The sequence below is a fragment of the Syngnathoides biaculeatus genome, chromosome 7 (assembly GCF_019802595.1).
Source record: "Syngnathoides biaculeatus isolate LvHL_M chromosome 7, ASM1980259v1, whole genome shotgun sequence".
Classification (NCBI taxonomy): Eukaryota; Metazoa; Chordata; class Actinopteri; order Syngnathiformes; family Syngnathidae; genus Syngnathoides; species Syngnathoides biaculeatus.
Window position 1 is genome coordinate 8,173,817 of NC_084646.1, and position 18,723 is coordinate 8,192,539.

At 46.0% G+C, this 18,723-nt stretch overlaps 1 protein-coding gene across 3 annotated transcripts in view; it reads left to right on the forward strand.

The window, feature by feature from the left end:
• Nucleotides 1-18,723, forward strand: part of shroom2a (shroom family member 2a) — a 44,890-nt gene that overhangs the window by 22,090 nt on the left and 4,077 nt on the right. The window contains exons 1-6 of one of the 3 annotated variants that reach the window (XM_061824290.1): nucleotides 5,442-6,004; nucleotides 9,112-9,240; nucleotides 9,798-12,072; nucleotides 12,247-12,335; nucleotides 15,029-15,421; nucleotides 17,193-17,672. In XM_061824290.1, the coding sequence (XP_061680274.1) occupies nucleotides 5,907-6,004; nucleotides 9,112-9,240; nucleotides 9,798-12,072; nucleotides 12,247-12,335; nucleotides 15,029-15,421; nucleotides 17,193-17,672 (3,464 nt within the window). In that variant the 5' untranslated portion in view covers nucleotides 5,442-5,906. Of the gene's footprint in view, nucleotides 1-5,441; nucleotides 6,005-9,111; nucleotides 9,241-9,797; nucleotides 12,073-12,246; nucleotides 12,336-15,028; nucleotides 15,422-17,192; nucleotides 17,673-18,723 lie in introns of those variants that run through there. The other 2 variants (XM_061824289.1, XM_061824291.1) reach the window with 2 other exon arrangements.

Here is an 18,723-nt window from a genome sequence, read left to right on the forward strand (position 1 = left end):
TCAGTTTTTTTAAATTTGATTAATATTTATATTGGACCGGGCGGCGCGGTGGATCAGCTGGTAAAGAGTCGGCCTCACAGTTCTGAGAACCCGGGTTCGATCCCGGCCCCCGCCTGTGTGGAGATTGCATGTTCTCCCCCGTGCCTGCGTGGCTTTTCTCTGGGCACCCCGGTTTCCTCCCACATCCCAAAAACATGCAATATTAATTGGACGCTCTAAATTGCCCACAGGTGTGATTGTGATTGCGACTGTTTGTCTCTGTGCCCCGCGATTGGCCGGCGACCAGTTCAGGGTCTACCCCGCCTCCCGCCCGTTGACAGCTGCGATAGGCTCCAGCATTCCTTGCGACCCTTGTGAGGATAAGCTGGGAAAGAAAATGGATGATGGATTATATTGGACATTTTTTTGTTGTTGTCCCTGGCTCAGTTGGAATCTAAAGAGACGGACAGAACTGAGGTTAGTCAAACGGGTACCGGCTTGTTTTTCCTTCTCCAAAAGTGCCATGATGGGCGTTTGCAGTTTTTGATCGTGGATGCTGGAAATTTGTCCAAAATCCTGCTTGAGCTGGTCCCCCCCACCCCCGCCCATGTACCAATTCTCCCTTACTTTACAAAGCCGCGACTTTGGAATTAAACGGCAATTTACCTTGATGAAGAAAATGGACTAATTTCATTCAAGACCAAGGCAGAAACCCGTGTTTGGCGACCAGTCAGTGTCACGCCCCAAAGGTCGTTGTGGAGCATTAAAACCGACTAGGCAAGCGCGTGGAGGAAACGCAAAGTTCACACAGGAAACCCGGAGCCGAGATTCGAACCGCAGGGTTGCTAACCGCTAGCCCCGCTCCGTCGCCGTCGTCCTGAGTCCTTGCAAAGCTCATTAGCCGGGCTTTCGCCGAGTGGGGTGCGCCCTGGAGATCGACCGGTTGCCATAGCGATGAGAGAAATGCACATCCGTCTCTCAACATGAGCTGGGGGGGGGGGGGGTTCAGCGTTAGCGTATTAGCCACTTGTGAGCCAATAGGCTTCAGAACCTCAGCAAGGGGGACTGTCTTGGACAATAGCCTTCCTCCTTCCTCCTCCTCCTCTTCTTCTTCTTCTTCTTCCACTCTCTCTCTCTCTCTCTCTCTCTCTCTTCCACGGGTAAGAAACTCCTCACTCGCGACGGAAGTCTCCACTTTTTAAAAATGACGGTGGAGATTTCAGGGAGTTTGCGGGTGGCCGTTGAGCGGCCCTGCTTTGCGTCTTTGGACTGAGCAAGTCGCTCTTTACGTAGTCGTCTTTGGGATCCTTTGGCCTCCTGCTTGGTGAGTTCAAAACAAACTTTAGTTTAGCCCGTATTGGGATTATGACCCCGATACTCGATTGTTATGATTATTTCGGGAGGTCGGCCTTCATTTAGGTTAAGCCACGATCAGCTAGATTTAGCCTTTGCGACCCAAATTAATCTTTACCGTGTGTTTTGAAGGGCTTATATCTGTAAATATTAACACATTTTCTGTTGCTAGGTGATAATCGTATATTAGGAACAACATCAGAATCATCTTTTTTGTTCTATGTTGGAGACACAATGAATACGTCTGCAGTAATCGGAATCAGTCTGGCTCATAAGATCGTAATCTCAAGGGCCTGACTAGTAAATACAATAATAATATGAAAGAAAACAAAGTGTTTATGTCATTTTTCTGGCTAAATGGTAACTCAAACTCAAAACATTTGTATCGCACATCATCTTTCCCTGCTGAAATGAATGGAAATGCAGTTAATGCGTTCCGGCCTCACACAAAAAAACTGTTTTAGATATGAAAAAAAGCATTGTATAAATCTCATTTTATGAAAGTGTTCAAAAATGCTACAACCAAATAGAACGTAGAGAAGTGAACCATTTTTACAACATTTTCTTGATTCAATTCAATGGAGGTTGTGCGGCTACTTCTGGTGTGCGCCTTGTGACACCAGAAATAGCCGTATAATGCAGACAAACATCGCTACGTTTCAAAGTAAGATCCAGTTATGAGTTTTCAGAGAGGATACAAAATGTGGGTGTATTATGTTATCATCTTCATGTGTTGCACCACCGTTAGTGTTCTCAGAACCGTGGCTTGGGGGTTACAACACTGATCCTATTCATTCGCCTGTTTGTGGCGTTTTGCCTTGTTTGTTAGCATTAAGCTAAACAGATGTGTCATCTTAACGTATGTTCTCGTTTCAAAAGTCAATTTGATTTCTTTATATTGACAAACTTTGGCAATAAACAGCTTGTAGCCTTTTTTTTTTTTTTTTTTTTTGGAAGAATTGTTTACTATTTGCCAAACTTTGTTGTAAAATTGAGTTAAATTCACTGCCACCTCTTGTATCGCAAAACTTGCCCGCAAGTAAAGCAAATAAACTCCCAAATGATGGTCAGTCGGATCACTTGAATTTTAAGGCTCCACAGTTTGGCGAGCATGTTTTTTTTTTCCCCTCCACCAAAACTTTTCTGAGCATAAATTGAACAATAGTGTTAAATATCACGGAAATTCCATGCTAACTTTTGGGACGTTTTCCAACCCCGTCCGTGCACACTTAACGATAAAAAGTGACGATTGCGTTGTGCCGCGTTCGCCCCCCTCGCGCCGCGTCCCGACCGACTCACTTTTCTGAGCATATCTGCGGCCGCCCAGCTGTAGCCCTGACGATAGGCCTAATAAAGCCGGCCTCATTTGCATACCAATGGCCGGCGCCATGTGTGGCTGCCTGCGAGCGCCCCAGAAACGCCGGAGATGGGAGGTCCGCCGAGCTGGCTGTTTCTTTGTCTTCTCTACAAGCTTTTAACTCTAATCCAGTCTTTCCTCCCGTCCCAATTTTTTTTTTTTTTTTAAATTGGCTGTCTTTTTAAAAACATTTTCAACCGTCATGCCACCGCCATGTCATCGGCTCACTTGAAGGCCTTCAGTTGAGGAAACCGCAAGGGCACAACCGAGCGAAGCTAACGCTTTTGTTTGTCGGTTCCGAGCCAAATCGGAGTCCAAAGCTTTGTCCGAAATGCTTGACCGTTGCAACATTGCGCAGACTTTTAATGACGTTCTCATTCTAGAAACTAGTTGCCGCATGTCCGCCAACACTGAACAAGCCATGAAGTCACCAAGACAAACTCCACAAGTACCACCATCATTAAATCTACAATGTATACTTATTATTGGAAGCCTCTGCAATTTAATATAGGAAATAAAATTAAAAAAAATACTTAAACAGAGATTAAGTTAAAATGTGTTGCACATAAAAATTCGATAAATAGAAATTACCAAAGTAAAAGTTAAACACAATCAGTTCTACGTGATGAAGTAAAATGATGGTGAAAAGGTCGGTCAAGTTGGAGATCCATGCATCCATCCATTTTCTGATCTGCTTATCCTCACAAGGGTCGCAGGAGTACTGCAGCCAATCCCAGCTGTCAACGGGCAGGAGGCGCATAGACAAACAGCCGCACTCACAATCACACCTAGGGGAAATTTAGAGTGTCTAATTAATGCTATTGTTGTTTGGTAACACAAAAATGCTTGTAATATCTCAATGTTACCATTTATATGACATGACAATTTGAAATTTTGGCACAGATTTGAACAAAAATCATGAAAGTTGATGCATATGATTTGCCTTCGCGGGCCACATAAAATCATGCGGCGGGCCGGATCTGGCCCCTGGGCCTTGAGTTTGATAGCTGTGATGTACACACACGTGCAACCTCGATTTACATTTCTGCCAGTGATGTTTTTAATTGTATAATATTTCATCCATCCATTTTCTTTGCCGCTTATCCTGACGAGGGTCACGGAGAGTGCCGGAGCCAATCCCGGCTGTCAACGGGCAGGAGGCGGGGCACACCCTGAACTGGTCACCAGCCAATCGCAGGGCACATTGAGACAAACAGCCACGCTCACAATCACACCTACGGGCAATTTAGAGTGTCCAATTAATGTTGGATGTTTTTGGAATGTGGGAGGAAACCCACGCAGGCACGGCCGTGGAGAACATGCAAACTCCACACAGGGAGGGCCGGGATCGAACCCTTGACCTCAGAAGTGTAAGGCCAACACTTTACAACTTCTCCAACGTGCTGCCCCAAATTGTAGATAAACTTTCAAAACAATTTACTACATTAAAAAATATGCCTACCCAACTTGAGTTCCGTACAGTGAAACGGGCCTTTTACAACAGAAATCACTTGTACGGAACCTTAATAGTTTGGAGGTCACAGTCGGTCAGGTTCAAATTAAGGACAAAATGTAAAGCATAGAACAGATTTAACACACAGAACAGCTTAAGTCTTCTCAATTTAGCAAAGTGCAACGGCATCCTGTGTCTTTTTTTTTCGGACGTTACAATATTAGTGCTTAGTCTTCTTTTTAGCAAATTAACGATGCAGGCAAGTTCAATAGTTGATATTAATTTGAAATATTATACAATTCAATACATCGCTGGCAGAAATGTAAGTAGAGGTTGCGCGGGTGTGTACATCACAGGTGTCAAACTCAAGGCCCAGGGGCCAGATCCGGCCCGCCGCGTGATTTTTTTTTTTTTGTGGCCCACGGAGACGAATCATAAGTATCAACTTTCAGGATTTTTGTTTAAATCTGTACCAAAATTTCAAATTGTCATATCATAAATGGTAACGTTGAGATATTACAAGCATTTTTGTGTAACCAAACAACAATAGTTGAAAAACCCCATTCCTCTCGATTTCTGATTCCAAAACGAGTTCATAAATTTCACATGTAAACTTGATGAGGCGGTTAAAGATTTTTATGATTTCGCAGTCACAACGGCCCTCCGAGGGGAACCAGAAGTAAAATGTGGCCCACGACAAAAATGAGTTTTACACCCCTGGTGTACATTTTTTTTTTTTTTTAATCAGCTAGCCGTGATTTTCGCTACCTAGCTTGAGCTGAACTCTGTTCACTCAGTCACGCCCAAAATTTTTGGATCATGTCTTTTTAAATAAGAAAAACAAAACATCACTCCTCTGTATGTATGTATAATATAAAAATATTTTTTAAAGTATAACAATTAAAAAAATGAAAGCGTTCATCTTTTTTTTTTTTTTTATCCCATTTTTTTTTTTCACGTTACCAAAGTTGATGTGATGTTAGTCGGATATACGTCAAGGTACTGTCGAGTCGGCGTCTTTCCCCAAATCGGGTCATTGGCTGCTAAATGGAATTATTGGAAGCTTCAAGGAGAGGAAGGCGAAGCGGGAGGGCAGACGACAGCTTGCTGCAAAGGGGTGAAGTGGCTGATCTGATAGCGGATGAGATTCTCCCATCACTAAGCCCCCCCCCCCCCCCCACGCTGCTCATGTTCCCCTGCGGACCATATGTTCTGTTGACATAATTCCGAGTCCCATGATGGACATATGTTATCTTTGCTGAGTCAGTCGACATTCCGGGACTGGGAAATATTTCGTGCACCGGTCGGGCCCAGCAGAGGGAGCTGTAGCACTTATTAATACCGTATTGTTTCTGTAGAAGTACAGTAAGTACACTAGCAACCACATTTTTCTCAATGAAATTATTTCAAATGCTATTAAGATGTCATTCATCAAGGTATATAAAAAGGTCAACATTTTAAACATTAAAGAAATATATTTGAAAAGAAGCAGAAATTGCCGGGGCATTCGCGTGTTGACGGGGAAGATGATTTGAGATCCATTTGTTTGAATCTGCTCGCACCATCACGGAACCCACTTTATCCGCAATTTGGGAATCACGATTGCGGGGATTCTTTCTCCGAATGAGCAAAAAAAAAAAAAAAAAAAAACCCCAAAAAAGTGCAATTCCGCAACCCGCACACGTCCCGCGATGCCGCCGACGCGATTGTTGCTGAGTTCTCCGTGTGTGTGTGTGTGTGTTCCTTCCACTGCTGCCCAGGAATATGAAAATGGTGGACATTGTAGCTCACAAAATGCCCTCAGAGAATGACGTGCACGTGGCCCGAAGCTTCCTTACCAAGATTTTGCGAAGTTCCATGAGGTACGGTTCCGTGGCGTCATCCAGTAGCTTAACCCTCATGTCGCCGCATACCCACCACTACCCACCTCCTCCCGCATTCATCTTTTTTTTTTTATATATCATTTTATCCGCTGCTTCTGTCCTTTTTTTTTTTTTTTTTTTTTTCCGTAGCGACTTGTAGCCTTCCTCTCCGGCATGTGGATTGTCGCTAGCTTCATTCCTCGTGTAGAGCATGTTCGGAGGTTTTACTGGTTGTGGTTTTGACGTATGTCGCCACTGTGGACCTGACGTGCATCTCTGGCGTGGGGGGTGGGGGAGGGAGGGGTAGGTTTTTAGTCGATACCTGACAAGCGACTCATCAGGGAAGCGACGTGAGGATTGCAAAAAGGGGTGGAAATGTTTTTTGTGAATTTTGTTGGGAGTTTAAAAGCAAAACATGCAAATGTGTCAATTCCGTGTTCGTTCCATAATTCCCACGGAAAGCCTCCATCCGTTGATGTCAGTGATATTATACATTTTTTTTAAAGGGATGTGACAAGCAGCATAGTTCGTACACCCACTCGTGTTTTTTTTTTTATGCCTCTTTTCCACTGCTCATCTTGTTGAGGTGGAAACGCTTCTCCCCAAAAAATCAAATTTCAATACATACCTTGGTTTTAATGTTGATTTGATTTCACAGTGGGAAAAGAAAAGGAACAAAATGCAAAGTGCTTATCTTTTTTTTTTTAAATTTCTTAATTTTTTAATTGATCTTCATAAAGCTCTTCATTTACCAATGAATAACAAAAGATTTGCAAGTCCACAAAGTGATGTGTACCAAAAATACACAATATTTAAGAAAACACAACTGCTTTTATGGAAAGTGGAAGATCAAAAGTTGTTTTTTTTTGTTTTAGGAAAAGAAGGATGGCAGACTAGTGCAATGCTGACAGCCATAAATCGAATTTGAATCGAATAAAACTAATTTCAGACAATTGAGTAAAATTACCGTAATTTCCGGCCTACAGCGCGCACCTGATTATAAGCCTCAGCCAGGTCATTTGTAAAGGAAATACCATTTGGTACATACATAAGCCGCACGTGCCGTATTGAAACAAGAGATATCTATCAAGAAAGACGGTAAACTAAAAGAGTTTTCAAAGTTTTAATAGCTAAACTTAGCTCAACATAGCAACAACAACACGGTAGCACGAACAGGGCTGGTTTAAAAAAAGAAAAAACAGCCGCAGCAAATCAGAGACGCGGCAGTAACACAGCAACAACCAACTAGCGCGGCGCTAACGGAGGCTGTTTACAAAAAAAAAAAAAAAAAAACATACCGGTAAAAATCAGTGAGACGTGACAGTAACACAGCAGCCACACGCTAGCACAGCGCTAACAGGGTCGGTTGAAAAAACATACTGGTAAAAGTCACTTCCTCGGTACATATACTGTATTCCACCGATCTCTCTCTTACCTTTTCTGCTCGTGTGCTCAATTGCGGCTGTTAGAAAAAAAAATGCATAAATTAGCCGCATCACCACATATGTCGCAGGGTTGAAAACGTGTGGAAAAAAACAGCCACAGAAAATCACTGAGACACGGCAGTAACACTGCAGCAACACACTAGTGTGGCGCTAAGAGGGGCCGTTAAAAAAACATACTGGTAAAATTCACTGAGACACGGCAGTAACACTGCAGCAACACACTAGTGTGGCGCTAACAGGGGCCGTTAAAAAAACATACTGGTAAAATTCACTGAGACACGGCAGTAACACTGCAGCAACACACTAGTGTGGCGCTAAGAGGGGCCGTTAAAAAAACATACTGGTAAAATTCACTGAGACACGGCAGTAACACTGCAGCAACACACTAGTGTGGCGCTAACAGGGGCCGTTAAAAAAACATACTGGTAAAATTCACTGAGACACGGCAGTAACACGGCAGCCACACGCTAGCACAGCTCTAGTGCAGCGCTAACAGGGCTGGTTGGAAAAAAAAAAAAAACAACACACGGGTAAAAGTCACTTCCACGGCACATATATTCCACCGGTCTCACGCTTAGCCTTTCCGCTTGTGTGTCCCCTTGCGGCCGTTATAAAAATGCATAAATTCACCGCATAAGCGCAGGGTTGAAAGTGTCTGGAAAAAAACAGCGGTGGCATACACTGAGAACGCGGCAGCAACACACTAGCGTGGCGCTAACGCGCTGTTTAAAAATATATATATATATGTGTATATATATATACCGGTAAAATTCACTGAGACACAGCAGCGACACACTAGCACAGCGCTAGCGCAGCACTAACAGGGCTGGTTGTAAAAAAACATACTGGTAAAAGTCACTTCCTCGGCACATAAATTCCACCGATGCCACTCTTACCTTTTCCACTCGTGTGACCACTTGCGGCCATAAGAAAAAAGGCATAAATTAGCCGCACCACCGGATAAACCGGAGGGTTGAAAGTTGTTGAAAAAAAAATAAAAAATACCGCGCCTTATAGCCGGAAATTATGGTAATTTTCACATGACACCCCAGTATTACACTCTGCAGTTTCCAAAAATAAAACGTACACTTTTCGTTTCCAGCTGCTGCAGTCAATGTAAATAATTCAAAGCAATCAACTGAGTTCTTCAAATGTGCCCTTAGTCTCCTCTTGGCTAAAATATATTTCATTAGCATGGCAAACTGAAGAGGTAAATCATCGGTCTGAGTTGGCCCTGGACGCCCCCCAAATATACTGTCATCCACTCCACTTGGCAGCTTTGCCCTTATTCTCCTCTCGGATAAGGACCATTCAGATCCGTAAATACTTGTTTCCCTCCATTTTTCTTTGTTTGGATCTCATTCACACTGATGAATTCATGCAGATTTTTTTTTTTTTTTTTTTTTTTTTGCAATTTCCCGCCGTACTTTTGTGAAGCGGAGAACCAGAAACCAAAGTACAGCCGAGCTGTTACTGAGCAGTGGAAAATCGGTTTTAGGTAGCTGGTAACATTTAGCCCCATTGCTATTCTTAAAAACTGAATTTTAAACTCCAACAAGCTGCTGGAATAATTCCTTTTTAAATACGATTTTTTTTTTGTTATTTTTTTTTAAATTTTGTTGCAAGGTCCCTAAATTGACTTTTGTTTTCTTCTGTGTCCAGGCGCAGTGAACCCATAAGCAGGCCGCACTCCTGGCACGCCACTAAGTTCACCGAAGGCCAGTCCGAGTCAGCCAAAACCCAACCGTCTCCGCCCTCGGCGGGAGTGTGGCACACCTCGTACGATGCGAGGTACGGACTTTTTCGCTTCTCTTAAAGAGACGGAGTTCTTGATTGAACTAAGCACCTCTCAATGTTAATACAACTGCCAACGAAACAGCAAAGGGATTTGGGGGTGGTGTTGAAGTTCCTGTAAAAACTGCATTTTAAAAGTTTGAATTTTCATGTAGGATTTCATAACTATATGAAAAGAATGCACATGTTACACGTGGCAGGCTGCAAGGCCTGGAAAACGTTTCAATATTCCTACAGTATTTTAAAATACGTATTAGTGCTTTGAAGGAGCCAAACCGTTCCGGTATCTCTCCGCTGACACGTTGCTGGCGATTGCGGAACGCCAGTGGCACTTCCAAGAATGCTGGCCTACGCCACCAAGAAAAGCAACGCTCTCAGCGGAATGTTTTATTAGGCTAATTGCGACCATTAGTTTTTCTGCAAAAACGCGCAGCTATGATATGTCACACTTGAGCGTAGCAAGTGGAACGTGTTGATTTATGAATTTCCGTCTGAAGGAAGACTTCAGCTTTCTAATTTGCCACTCGCCGCCGGTTCTTTTTTTTAACCTGCAGTTCATCATCGACCGACCTCTCCTCCGGTTGGGAGCAAACCAACCTCTGCAGGGTTTCCGATCAGTTCAGCTCTCTCGGAAGCATGGACAGCTTAGAACATGTCCCCCAACCATACCTGGCCGGTCAGCTGTCCCCTACCAAGTCCAATAACAGCACGGAGCACCTCAGCGGCGGCGGTAAACGAGACTCGGCGTACAGCTCCTTCTCCACGAGTTCGGGCACTCCGGACTTCACGCTTTCCAAGAGCAACGGCGCCTCCACGGAGAACGTCCTGTACAAAGTCAGCCAGTGGGATGCCGGAGTGAGACCGGTCAATGGCAGGACGGGCCAAACCACGACAGAGGGAGTCAAACAGGACGACAGGCTGACGTACTTTCAGATGCCGGGAGGCTGCGACGCCCCCCAGACAGACGACCAGGTTGACTCCCACCACTCTACTTCAGGTAGAACGAGTTATGGACCGGTATGGCACGTTCCTGAGAAAAAGAAGACCACCTCCCCTTCGCCCCCGCCGCCGCCCCCGCCGGCACGCAGTGACAGTTTTGCAGCCACCAAGGAACGGGGGCTCGTCATGGCTAACCCTGAGCCCAATTCACGAATGCCGGGAAAGCCCTCCGTTGACGATCGCGGTGGCCAGAACCCTTCGCCGAAAAACGACAGGGCTAGTTTTTACTCCCACGGGCAGTTCGGCTCAAACAAGCAGCACTCCCTCTCGAGCTGTGATGTCCGGCAAGGTCCGCCCGCACATCATAGACACCATGCCGACAAAAGCACTTTTCCCGCACAGCGGTTTCCCGCTACGGCTCCCAAGCCACTAAATGTTGGGGGCTACTTCTCCAGCATGCAGGACCTCCCTACTAATGGTTCAGCTCAACCCACCGGCCAGAACCATCGGAGGAATCTAAGCACATCTCAAGCAATCGCTCCCAAAGACCCCATTAATGACAGCAGCGGGCATAGCCGGTACTACTGCGTCACGACCTGTCAGCCTACTTCGGGGAAACCAGAGGACAGGAGAAGTTCCGCTAGCCTCAACTTGACCCAGACTGGAAATGAGCAAAATTCTCTTAGCCCAAAAGCAGTCACCAAAGCAAAGTATCATCTTTCTCCACAACAGCTCAAAAACTCCTCAAATGGTAGAGAAACGAATGGATACAGCAAATACCACGTTACCTCTCCTCTAGGCACCTCGCCCCCTAAAGCCATTGGTGACGACCTAAGGAACCAGAGGGGACAAAGTTTACAAAATGAAGAGGATCCATACACAACGCGTCCCCCGATCAGACTCTCTGACCAGCGGCGGTCCCTTCCTCTGCACCACAGAGATTTCCCACAAGATACGAGACACCACAGCCAGGCCAGCGACAAGATCTGCCCAAAGGCCACGCCCATGCTCCATTCGTTGTCCATGGATGCCAAGGGCGAGGTCTCAAAAGGCCCCAAACAGGAGGAGACGGTCGAGTCCAAACAGATGCGACGCAACGAGCGCTTTGCCACCACTTTAAAGAGTGAAATCCAGATGAGGAGAGCCAAGCTGCAGAAGAGCAAGAGTGCGGCGACTCTTCCCGACGAGAACCAGTCCGAACAGAGCTCCACCGCCAAGTTGGCAGACGGCCCCTTCACAAACACCTACAAGGATAATCTGAAGGAAGCACAAGCTCGAGTTCTCAAAGCGACTTCCTTTAGGAGGAAAGATCTGGAGCCTGTGTTGGTGGAACACCCGTCAGCCGAAGCCAAATCCACTTACCCGTCCTCAGCGGTGTCTAAGAAAGATGTCACTCCTCTTCCAACAGTCTCAGAGGCCGGGACCAGTAAATCTGGGCCTCTGCGCATCGGTGGACGAAAGCGCTTTGCAGCAGAAAAGAAGGTCAGGTCCTACTCCGAACCGGACAAAATACATGAAGTCGGAGTAAAAGAAGAAGAAAGCACAAGCTCCACTGGAGACCAACAAGGCAGGAAATTGACCGACCCGAGTCCCGGCAGTTCCACGGTCCGGGGTTTTCCCGGCGAAATGGAAACCACGCAGAAAGGGACGAGAAGCAGGGACGACCCCCAGAGTGGTCCGAGGTACTCCGTTGTGGACCAGCAACGATTAGGCACCTTTGCCGAGTACGAGGCCAGGTGGAACGTTCAGAAGAAACCTCCAGAAGCGAGGGCCTCCGGACGCTTCCGGTCCGCCGACAACATTCTGGATCCTGGCTCGGAGGAGAGGATGAAACCTGCCTGTTTCCATGAAAGGTCCCGATCTTCGCCCTCTGCTGACTTCTACGGACAGGTAAGGATCAGTTTTTCTCAGCGAGGGTTCCAAAAATAGTTCTTTTAGTTTGTTCTTCACGACACACCTCAGCTTCAGGCTGACTGCAATTACGCTCGTTCTCATTCATCATCAGTTTCCCAAGGCAGAAACAAAAATGTAGTCTTTTTAAGACGGCGCTGCTGTTTTTCGTAGACCACTCCTCTCCCTGCGTGTCCCACACCGGAAAAGCAAACTTCCCAGATGGACGATCAACCTGCTGGGCCACTCAACTCTGCCTCAAGGTAATCCGGTTGATAGTCGCTGATTTGAACATGTTCACGTGCAATTGTATTTAGCATTAGCATTTAGCATTTTCCCGTTTTTTCCTCTCAAGATCTCTTTGGTCACTATCATCTCTCGTAAGGAGGTTATGTTTTTGCGGGCTGGCGCTATCTTCGGTTTTCAAACGCCCGCAAGAGTCGAAACAAATCTGTCAAAGAGATGGCGGCCGGTCGCTCATTGATTCCTCCCCTCGCGGAGGAACAGTGACGGCTTTATAATCCGACGGGGGGGGCAACGCGGCGTTGACGGCCTTTTTCGCCACAGCTGTGTCAACACACGCCGTCTCCGCGGTGCCGCTTTGTGTCAAGCGGTCCAGGTTCTTCTCTAGTGCCCTGAGAACGCGTCCCGGTCACGTGGTCCTGGTGCCTCGGTGCGCATTGAACCAGTTATTCAGGAGTCATTGGTTTTTCTCGACCCCCCCCCCCCCCCCCCGACACGCACACAGGTGAAACCGTCCGTCAGACTGTAGAGTATCTCGTCTTGAGCAACCCTCTTGTGTGTCTTTGCACGACAACAGTCGTTGTCATCGGGATATGCGGCAGTCGCGCTCCACCCACTTTTTCATACCGATGCAGGCGTAGCGAGGACATGGCTACACTACTTTGTTACTTGCGTCGCGACGGAGATGACGTGCCTAAAATGTCCTTTCGGGTGAGTGGTGCAACTTCTTTTTTAAATTATTATTAGTATTGTCTTTGTACTCAAAAAGAAAAATACAGTCGACTTTATCCGTCGAGTGGCCAAGATCGGAACAGAGTTTCTGTTACGGTGAAGTTCGTGGCTGCTCAGGGACTGGGATTACATTTCAAATTCATAAAGTGGGGTATATTTGCCGAATTATGTATCCCCCGTAATTAACCGAAGTTCACCTTAAGAAGGCTTTGATAGGTTCTCTGTTAATGTGCGTGATGCCGCGCCAAGATATTTTATTATGGCAATTTTATGTGAAAGCTTGAAGGACAGCGCGCGTTTGTCTGCAAGTCGACCCAAACTGTATCTCGTGACTGTACAATCAGTACACTCGAGTGCTTCCTAATTGAGTTTACGTGGAAGCGCTCACAAGGGAACCGATGCAATCTGCGTGGCCCCGACCGATTGACGTTAGCGTGTCTGGTGAAACACAGACGCGAACTCGGACTCTCGACTTGAGCACAGGTCCGAATAAATGGTTAAAAAAAAAAAAAAAAAGATGTACAGATTCTGAATAAAAGTAACAAATGGATATGCTAACATGTACAATGGTCCCTTGACCTGTAACCACGCTTATGATTTACACATTTGTTTCTCAAATCATCATTCCCCAGCTAAGTGAATGGAAATGCCATTAATCCGTTCCAACCCCGCATTGTGCTTCTACCGATGTGAGAATCTTGGCCAGTAGAGACCAGTATAAAAGAGTCCGAAAGACGCACGAGGAATACATTCACATCATTCTTTATAAAGGATAAAATATATATGCCTGTTAGAATTGTAAAAATTATGAATTTAGAATTATGTTTCTACACCGTTTGTTTAAATATTCATCATGTAGAGGGTTGAGACCGAGACTGCTAATTTTTTTAGCACATTCATGGCATTTTGACTTTTGCCTAATTGAGTTTGCGTGGAAGCGCTCACAAGGGAGCCGATGCAATCTACGTGGCCCTGACTGATTGATGTTAGCATGTTACCTCAGAGGGCCATTATGACTGGTGAACAAAAATATTTAATCTCGTCATCATATTTACATCATCAATTTATGAACTAGTTTTGGAATCAGAAATCAACGGTTGTCTTTTTCAACTATTCACGTGTGGTAACACACAAAATGCTTGCAATATCTCAACTTTTATCATTTATGACGTATGACAATTTGAGATTTTGGTACAGATTTTTACAAGAATCACGAAAATTGACAGTCTAGGTTTGGCGTCGCGGGCCGAATAAAATCATGTGGCGGGCCCGGTCTGGCCCCCGGCCCTTGAGTTTGACACCTGTGGGTTTACACCGAGACTATTTTTTTTTAGCACATCCATGGCATTTTGACTTTCCAAAGTTCCAAAGGCTCTTGTGACCCTTGTGAGGATGAGCACCTCTGGAAATGGATGGAATTTCAAAATCGAAGTTGTGTGGTGGATTTAAATACACGACCTGTAATTCTCTTTGTTTTTGTTTTGTTTTTAGTTTTATCGCCGTCCACTTGCTTGTTGTGAAGCGAGTTGTGGTGAGTTCACTGCCGACATTTCCCAAATTTACGCTCGTTTGTCAAAGCAGAACATTTGCCGAGGGACGTCTCCCATTTCGAATGACTCTCGCACTCTTCTTTGAAAATGTCTGGCAGTGCAGGATTTCAGATCAGTCACGAAGTATTTGTACTCGGTCGCTTCCCACCACTGGCGACACGTGTGCCGCGCTCCCAGACAAACTTCCTCGTAAGAGTTAAAAGCGCTCCGGAGGATTATTTATTCCTTTTTAGCAGGCTTTTTGCGGGAGCTGAAGTATTCCTGGCAGCTCCAGTCAAGGGAGGAGACTCGAAAACTTTTTTTTTTTTTTTTAAATCACAGCGGTTGCTGGCTACAGGAAGACGACGGCCTCCGAGGCCGGAGATGATAGTTTACGCCGTGTGTAATTAAAAAGCTTTTTCTTTTTCTTTTTTTTTCCTTGTCATCCACAGCTTACTCGAGGACTGCGACGCGAGAGAGAAACCCGCGGAGTCCGAGCGGCCTCCCCCCGCGACGGTGCGCAGATTCTCCACGACGACCCCGGCCGCGGTCGACCACAGAGCGGCAGAGGCGAGCCGCTCTCGGGTCACGGAGCGCGCCAAGCCTCCCCCGCCCAGATGCCCCGACGGGTCGACGCTTCCCCAAAGCCACGCCCCGAGCGGCGAGGCTAAAGAGGCAGACGGCAAAGCGCAAGTCGGCGCAGTCGCACGTCACGCCCCGGCGCCCGCTTCCTCCTACAGGACGCCGGCCGCCATGGAGGCGCGGCGCTCGCCTTCCCCGCAGTTTTCCCCGCAGCGACTCAGCGACAAGCCTCCCGTCTCGCTCCAGGACCAAGACTCGAATGGGTAAAGTATTTTTCTGAGCTTTCGTAGTACAAAGAAACTTGTCGACTCTTGAAGTTTCCATGAGGGTCCGAAGCAAAATTTGATCTTTCGCCGGATATTCACGGTTTAGCTTTTGCAAATTACCGTATTTACAGGCTTATGTGGGAGCCTATTTTTTTGCCCTGATAAAATACCTGAAACAAATACTTGAAGACAGATACACAAAGTTACTTGTACATTTCATCTTTGGAGAGAGATCAAATAATTCCAGATGGAAAAATGTAATCCCTCAAAGTTCTCCCCAAAAGAGGCTTTCAAACACATTTTTACTCTTGCTGTGGAGGACAAATATTCACTGTGATATCCGTCCATCCATTTTCTTTGCCGCTTATCCTCGCAAGGGTCGCGGGGAGAACATGCAAACTTCACACAGGCGGGGCCGGGATCAGACCCGGGACCTCAGAACTGTGAGGCCAATGCTTTACAAGCTGAGGCACCGTGCCTTCACTGTGATATTGATTTTTTTTTTTTTTTTTTTTTTAATAAATAAATCATTCATTGTTGAATTTCACCCTGAGAGATCTTAATGTGTATAAAGAATTAAAAAAATAAAAATACAATGATTATTAAAATGGCAAAAGCAGGTAAGTGGGGTATTCAGTACCGATATAGGGCAGTGATTCTCAGTGCACGGTATGAGTACCACTTGTGGTACCCAAAGGAATTACGGTAATTCCCGGCCTACAGAGCGCACCTAGTTAGAAGCCTCACCGAGTACATTTGTAAAGGAAATACTATTTGGTACATACATATGCTGCAGCTGTGTAAAAGCCGCAAGTGCCCACTTTGAAACACGAGATATTTACATCGAAAGAGTTTAAGCTAGCGCTCATGCCGCATTAACGCTAACGCCGTGCTAACGCTAACAGGGCCGGTTAAAATAAAACTTAACGGTACATTTCACTGAGAAAGGCCAGTAACACACCAGCAGCGCTAACACGGCCGGTAAAAGTCACGTCCTCGGCACATATATTCCACCGGTCTCACTCTTACCTTTTCCGCTCGACTGCCCTATTGCGGCCGTTAGAAAAATAAAATGCACAAATTAGCTGGGTCACCACATAAACGGCAGGGTTGAAAGCGTGTGGGGGGAAAAAAAAATCGCGCCTTATAGGCCGAAAATGAAGGTACTGATTTGAACGAATTTGATCTGGTCCACCTCCAAATGGAAAAAAAAATGAATTACAGTCAAACATTCGAATGAAAGTTTTATGGCCATTCATGAAGCCCGTTTAAACTTTATTTCCTGTTCAATCCAGTACACCAAATTATTTTTTTTATTTTGCAAATTTACAAATTACATTTTTTGATTTACAGGCCATTACAGTTGCACAGTCCCCAAGACCCGTTTTTTTTCTTTTAAACTAGTATCGCAGTACTTTTTCTTTTTCTTCTTTTGGCTGGTGTGCGAGAGGCTACAGATAAGGGAAATATTTTGCCAAATTAAGCAAAATATCAAAATGAAGGACGTCGCTGACTCGCGAGAGCGGAAAAATGCGTTAATTGTGCCCGATTATCGCAAACGCTTCAGTGACTTTGATGCGCTTTGTTAGCCCAGAACTGGACGGTTTCACAAAGCCGAGGAGTCCATTTCGAAGTTCTCTTCGCCGGGCATGGAAAAACACTTCACCATCATGCAGTGACATTTCAAATCAGCATGCATGTGGCCGCAGAGGGTTTTTCTTCCTCCCCAAACTATTCTCGCTGTTCCCCCCCCCACCCCCCGTTCCAGGATGGAAAATGGAACGGAAAAGCCAAGCGGCGCGGTGAAGAAAGTTCCCGTCAGGATCGTGCGCTCGGAGGGAATGCCGGAGAAGGAGAGCGCGGGGACCTTTCCGCAGACCGGCGAGGCATCCGTGGCCGGAGCCGGAACCGGTCCCGATATTAGCAAGCTCGGCAGCTTGCGAGCCGGCGGGCGGGACTCGGTCTTCTGCGCTTTCGCTCGGCGGAAAGAACCCGACGGATCCGGCGTGACTTCGGAGGAGCCCGAGGCGGGCGCGACGGCGGGGATGTCGGAGGAGCAGAAGAGGGAGGAGCTGGCCCGCGACATCATGGACAAGGACAAGTCACTGGCTGACATCCTGGACCAGAGCAAGATGAAGACCACCATGGACCTGATGGAAGGCCTGTTTCCTCAGGGCGAGCAGCTGCTGGAAGGAGCTCACCAGCGCAGGAAAGCGCCCCCCAAAGCCGCCCGGCAAGCTGAGGAAAGGTCAGGAATTTTCAACTCACTCTGAAGTACAATTAATAGAATAACTCTTATGGAAAAAGTCAAACCAAAATTTGCAGCGATTGTTTGTACAGTTAGCAGACAGTTGCTAGCCTTAGCGCGCAGCAGCCATTTATGCTATCTTATTCGCTGACGCCCACGTCACTCACCGGGCCACATCCCAGCTTCCTAAAAGCCGTACACATCCAAAGTCACAGATACTACAGTATGAATATTACCTGCGCCTCACATGTACGCCATTGTTCGATAATGAAAACTACATTTTTATTCGATATGATGATTAGTAGCATACTTGGTTCTGGAAATATTTGAGGGCTGCAGCCCTCATGAATAAAATCATTTTGTTTGGTCATAAGACAGCGATAAAAATAAGAACATTTCAACCTCTTAATTTGTTGATCAAGTTATACTTCTATTGTTGAAGCCCGCTAAGTGAAATATGGCCTAACTCCATAAATAGTGACGTTCTATACGGCGAACTACCGTAATTTCGGGCCTACAAGCCGCGACTTTTTTCACGGGCTTTCAACCCCGCGGTTTATGCGGTGATGCGGCTAATATGTGCATTCTTTTTCTAACGCCCGCAAGGGGGCACTCGAGTGGAAAAGGTAAGAGTGAGGCCGGTGGAATGTATGTGCCGAGGAAGTGACTTTAATCCGGTCCGGCCCAGTTAGCACTGCGCTAGCGTGTTACTGCCGTGTCTCAGTGATTTTTACCGGTATGTTATTTTTTTTTCTTTTTACCAGCCCTTTTAGCGCAACTCTAGCGTTAGCATCAGTGCAGTGTTAGCATTAGCACGCCGGCGCTAGCGTTAAACCCTCTGTGTACTGTCTTTCTTTGTAAATACCTCGTTTTATTTTAACCAGCCCTGTTAGCGTTAGTGCTAGCATTAGCGCTAGCTTTGCTCACTTTAATGCCGCGTTAGCATTAAACTCTTTCTGTGTACCGTCTTTCTTTGTAAATATCTCGTGTTTCTATTCACCGCTAAGTTTTATTTTACCCGACCCTGCTAGCGTTAGCGAAAGCTTGACTA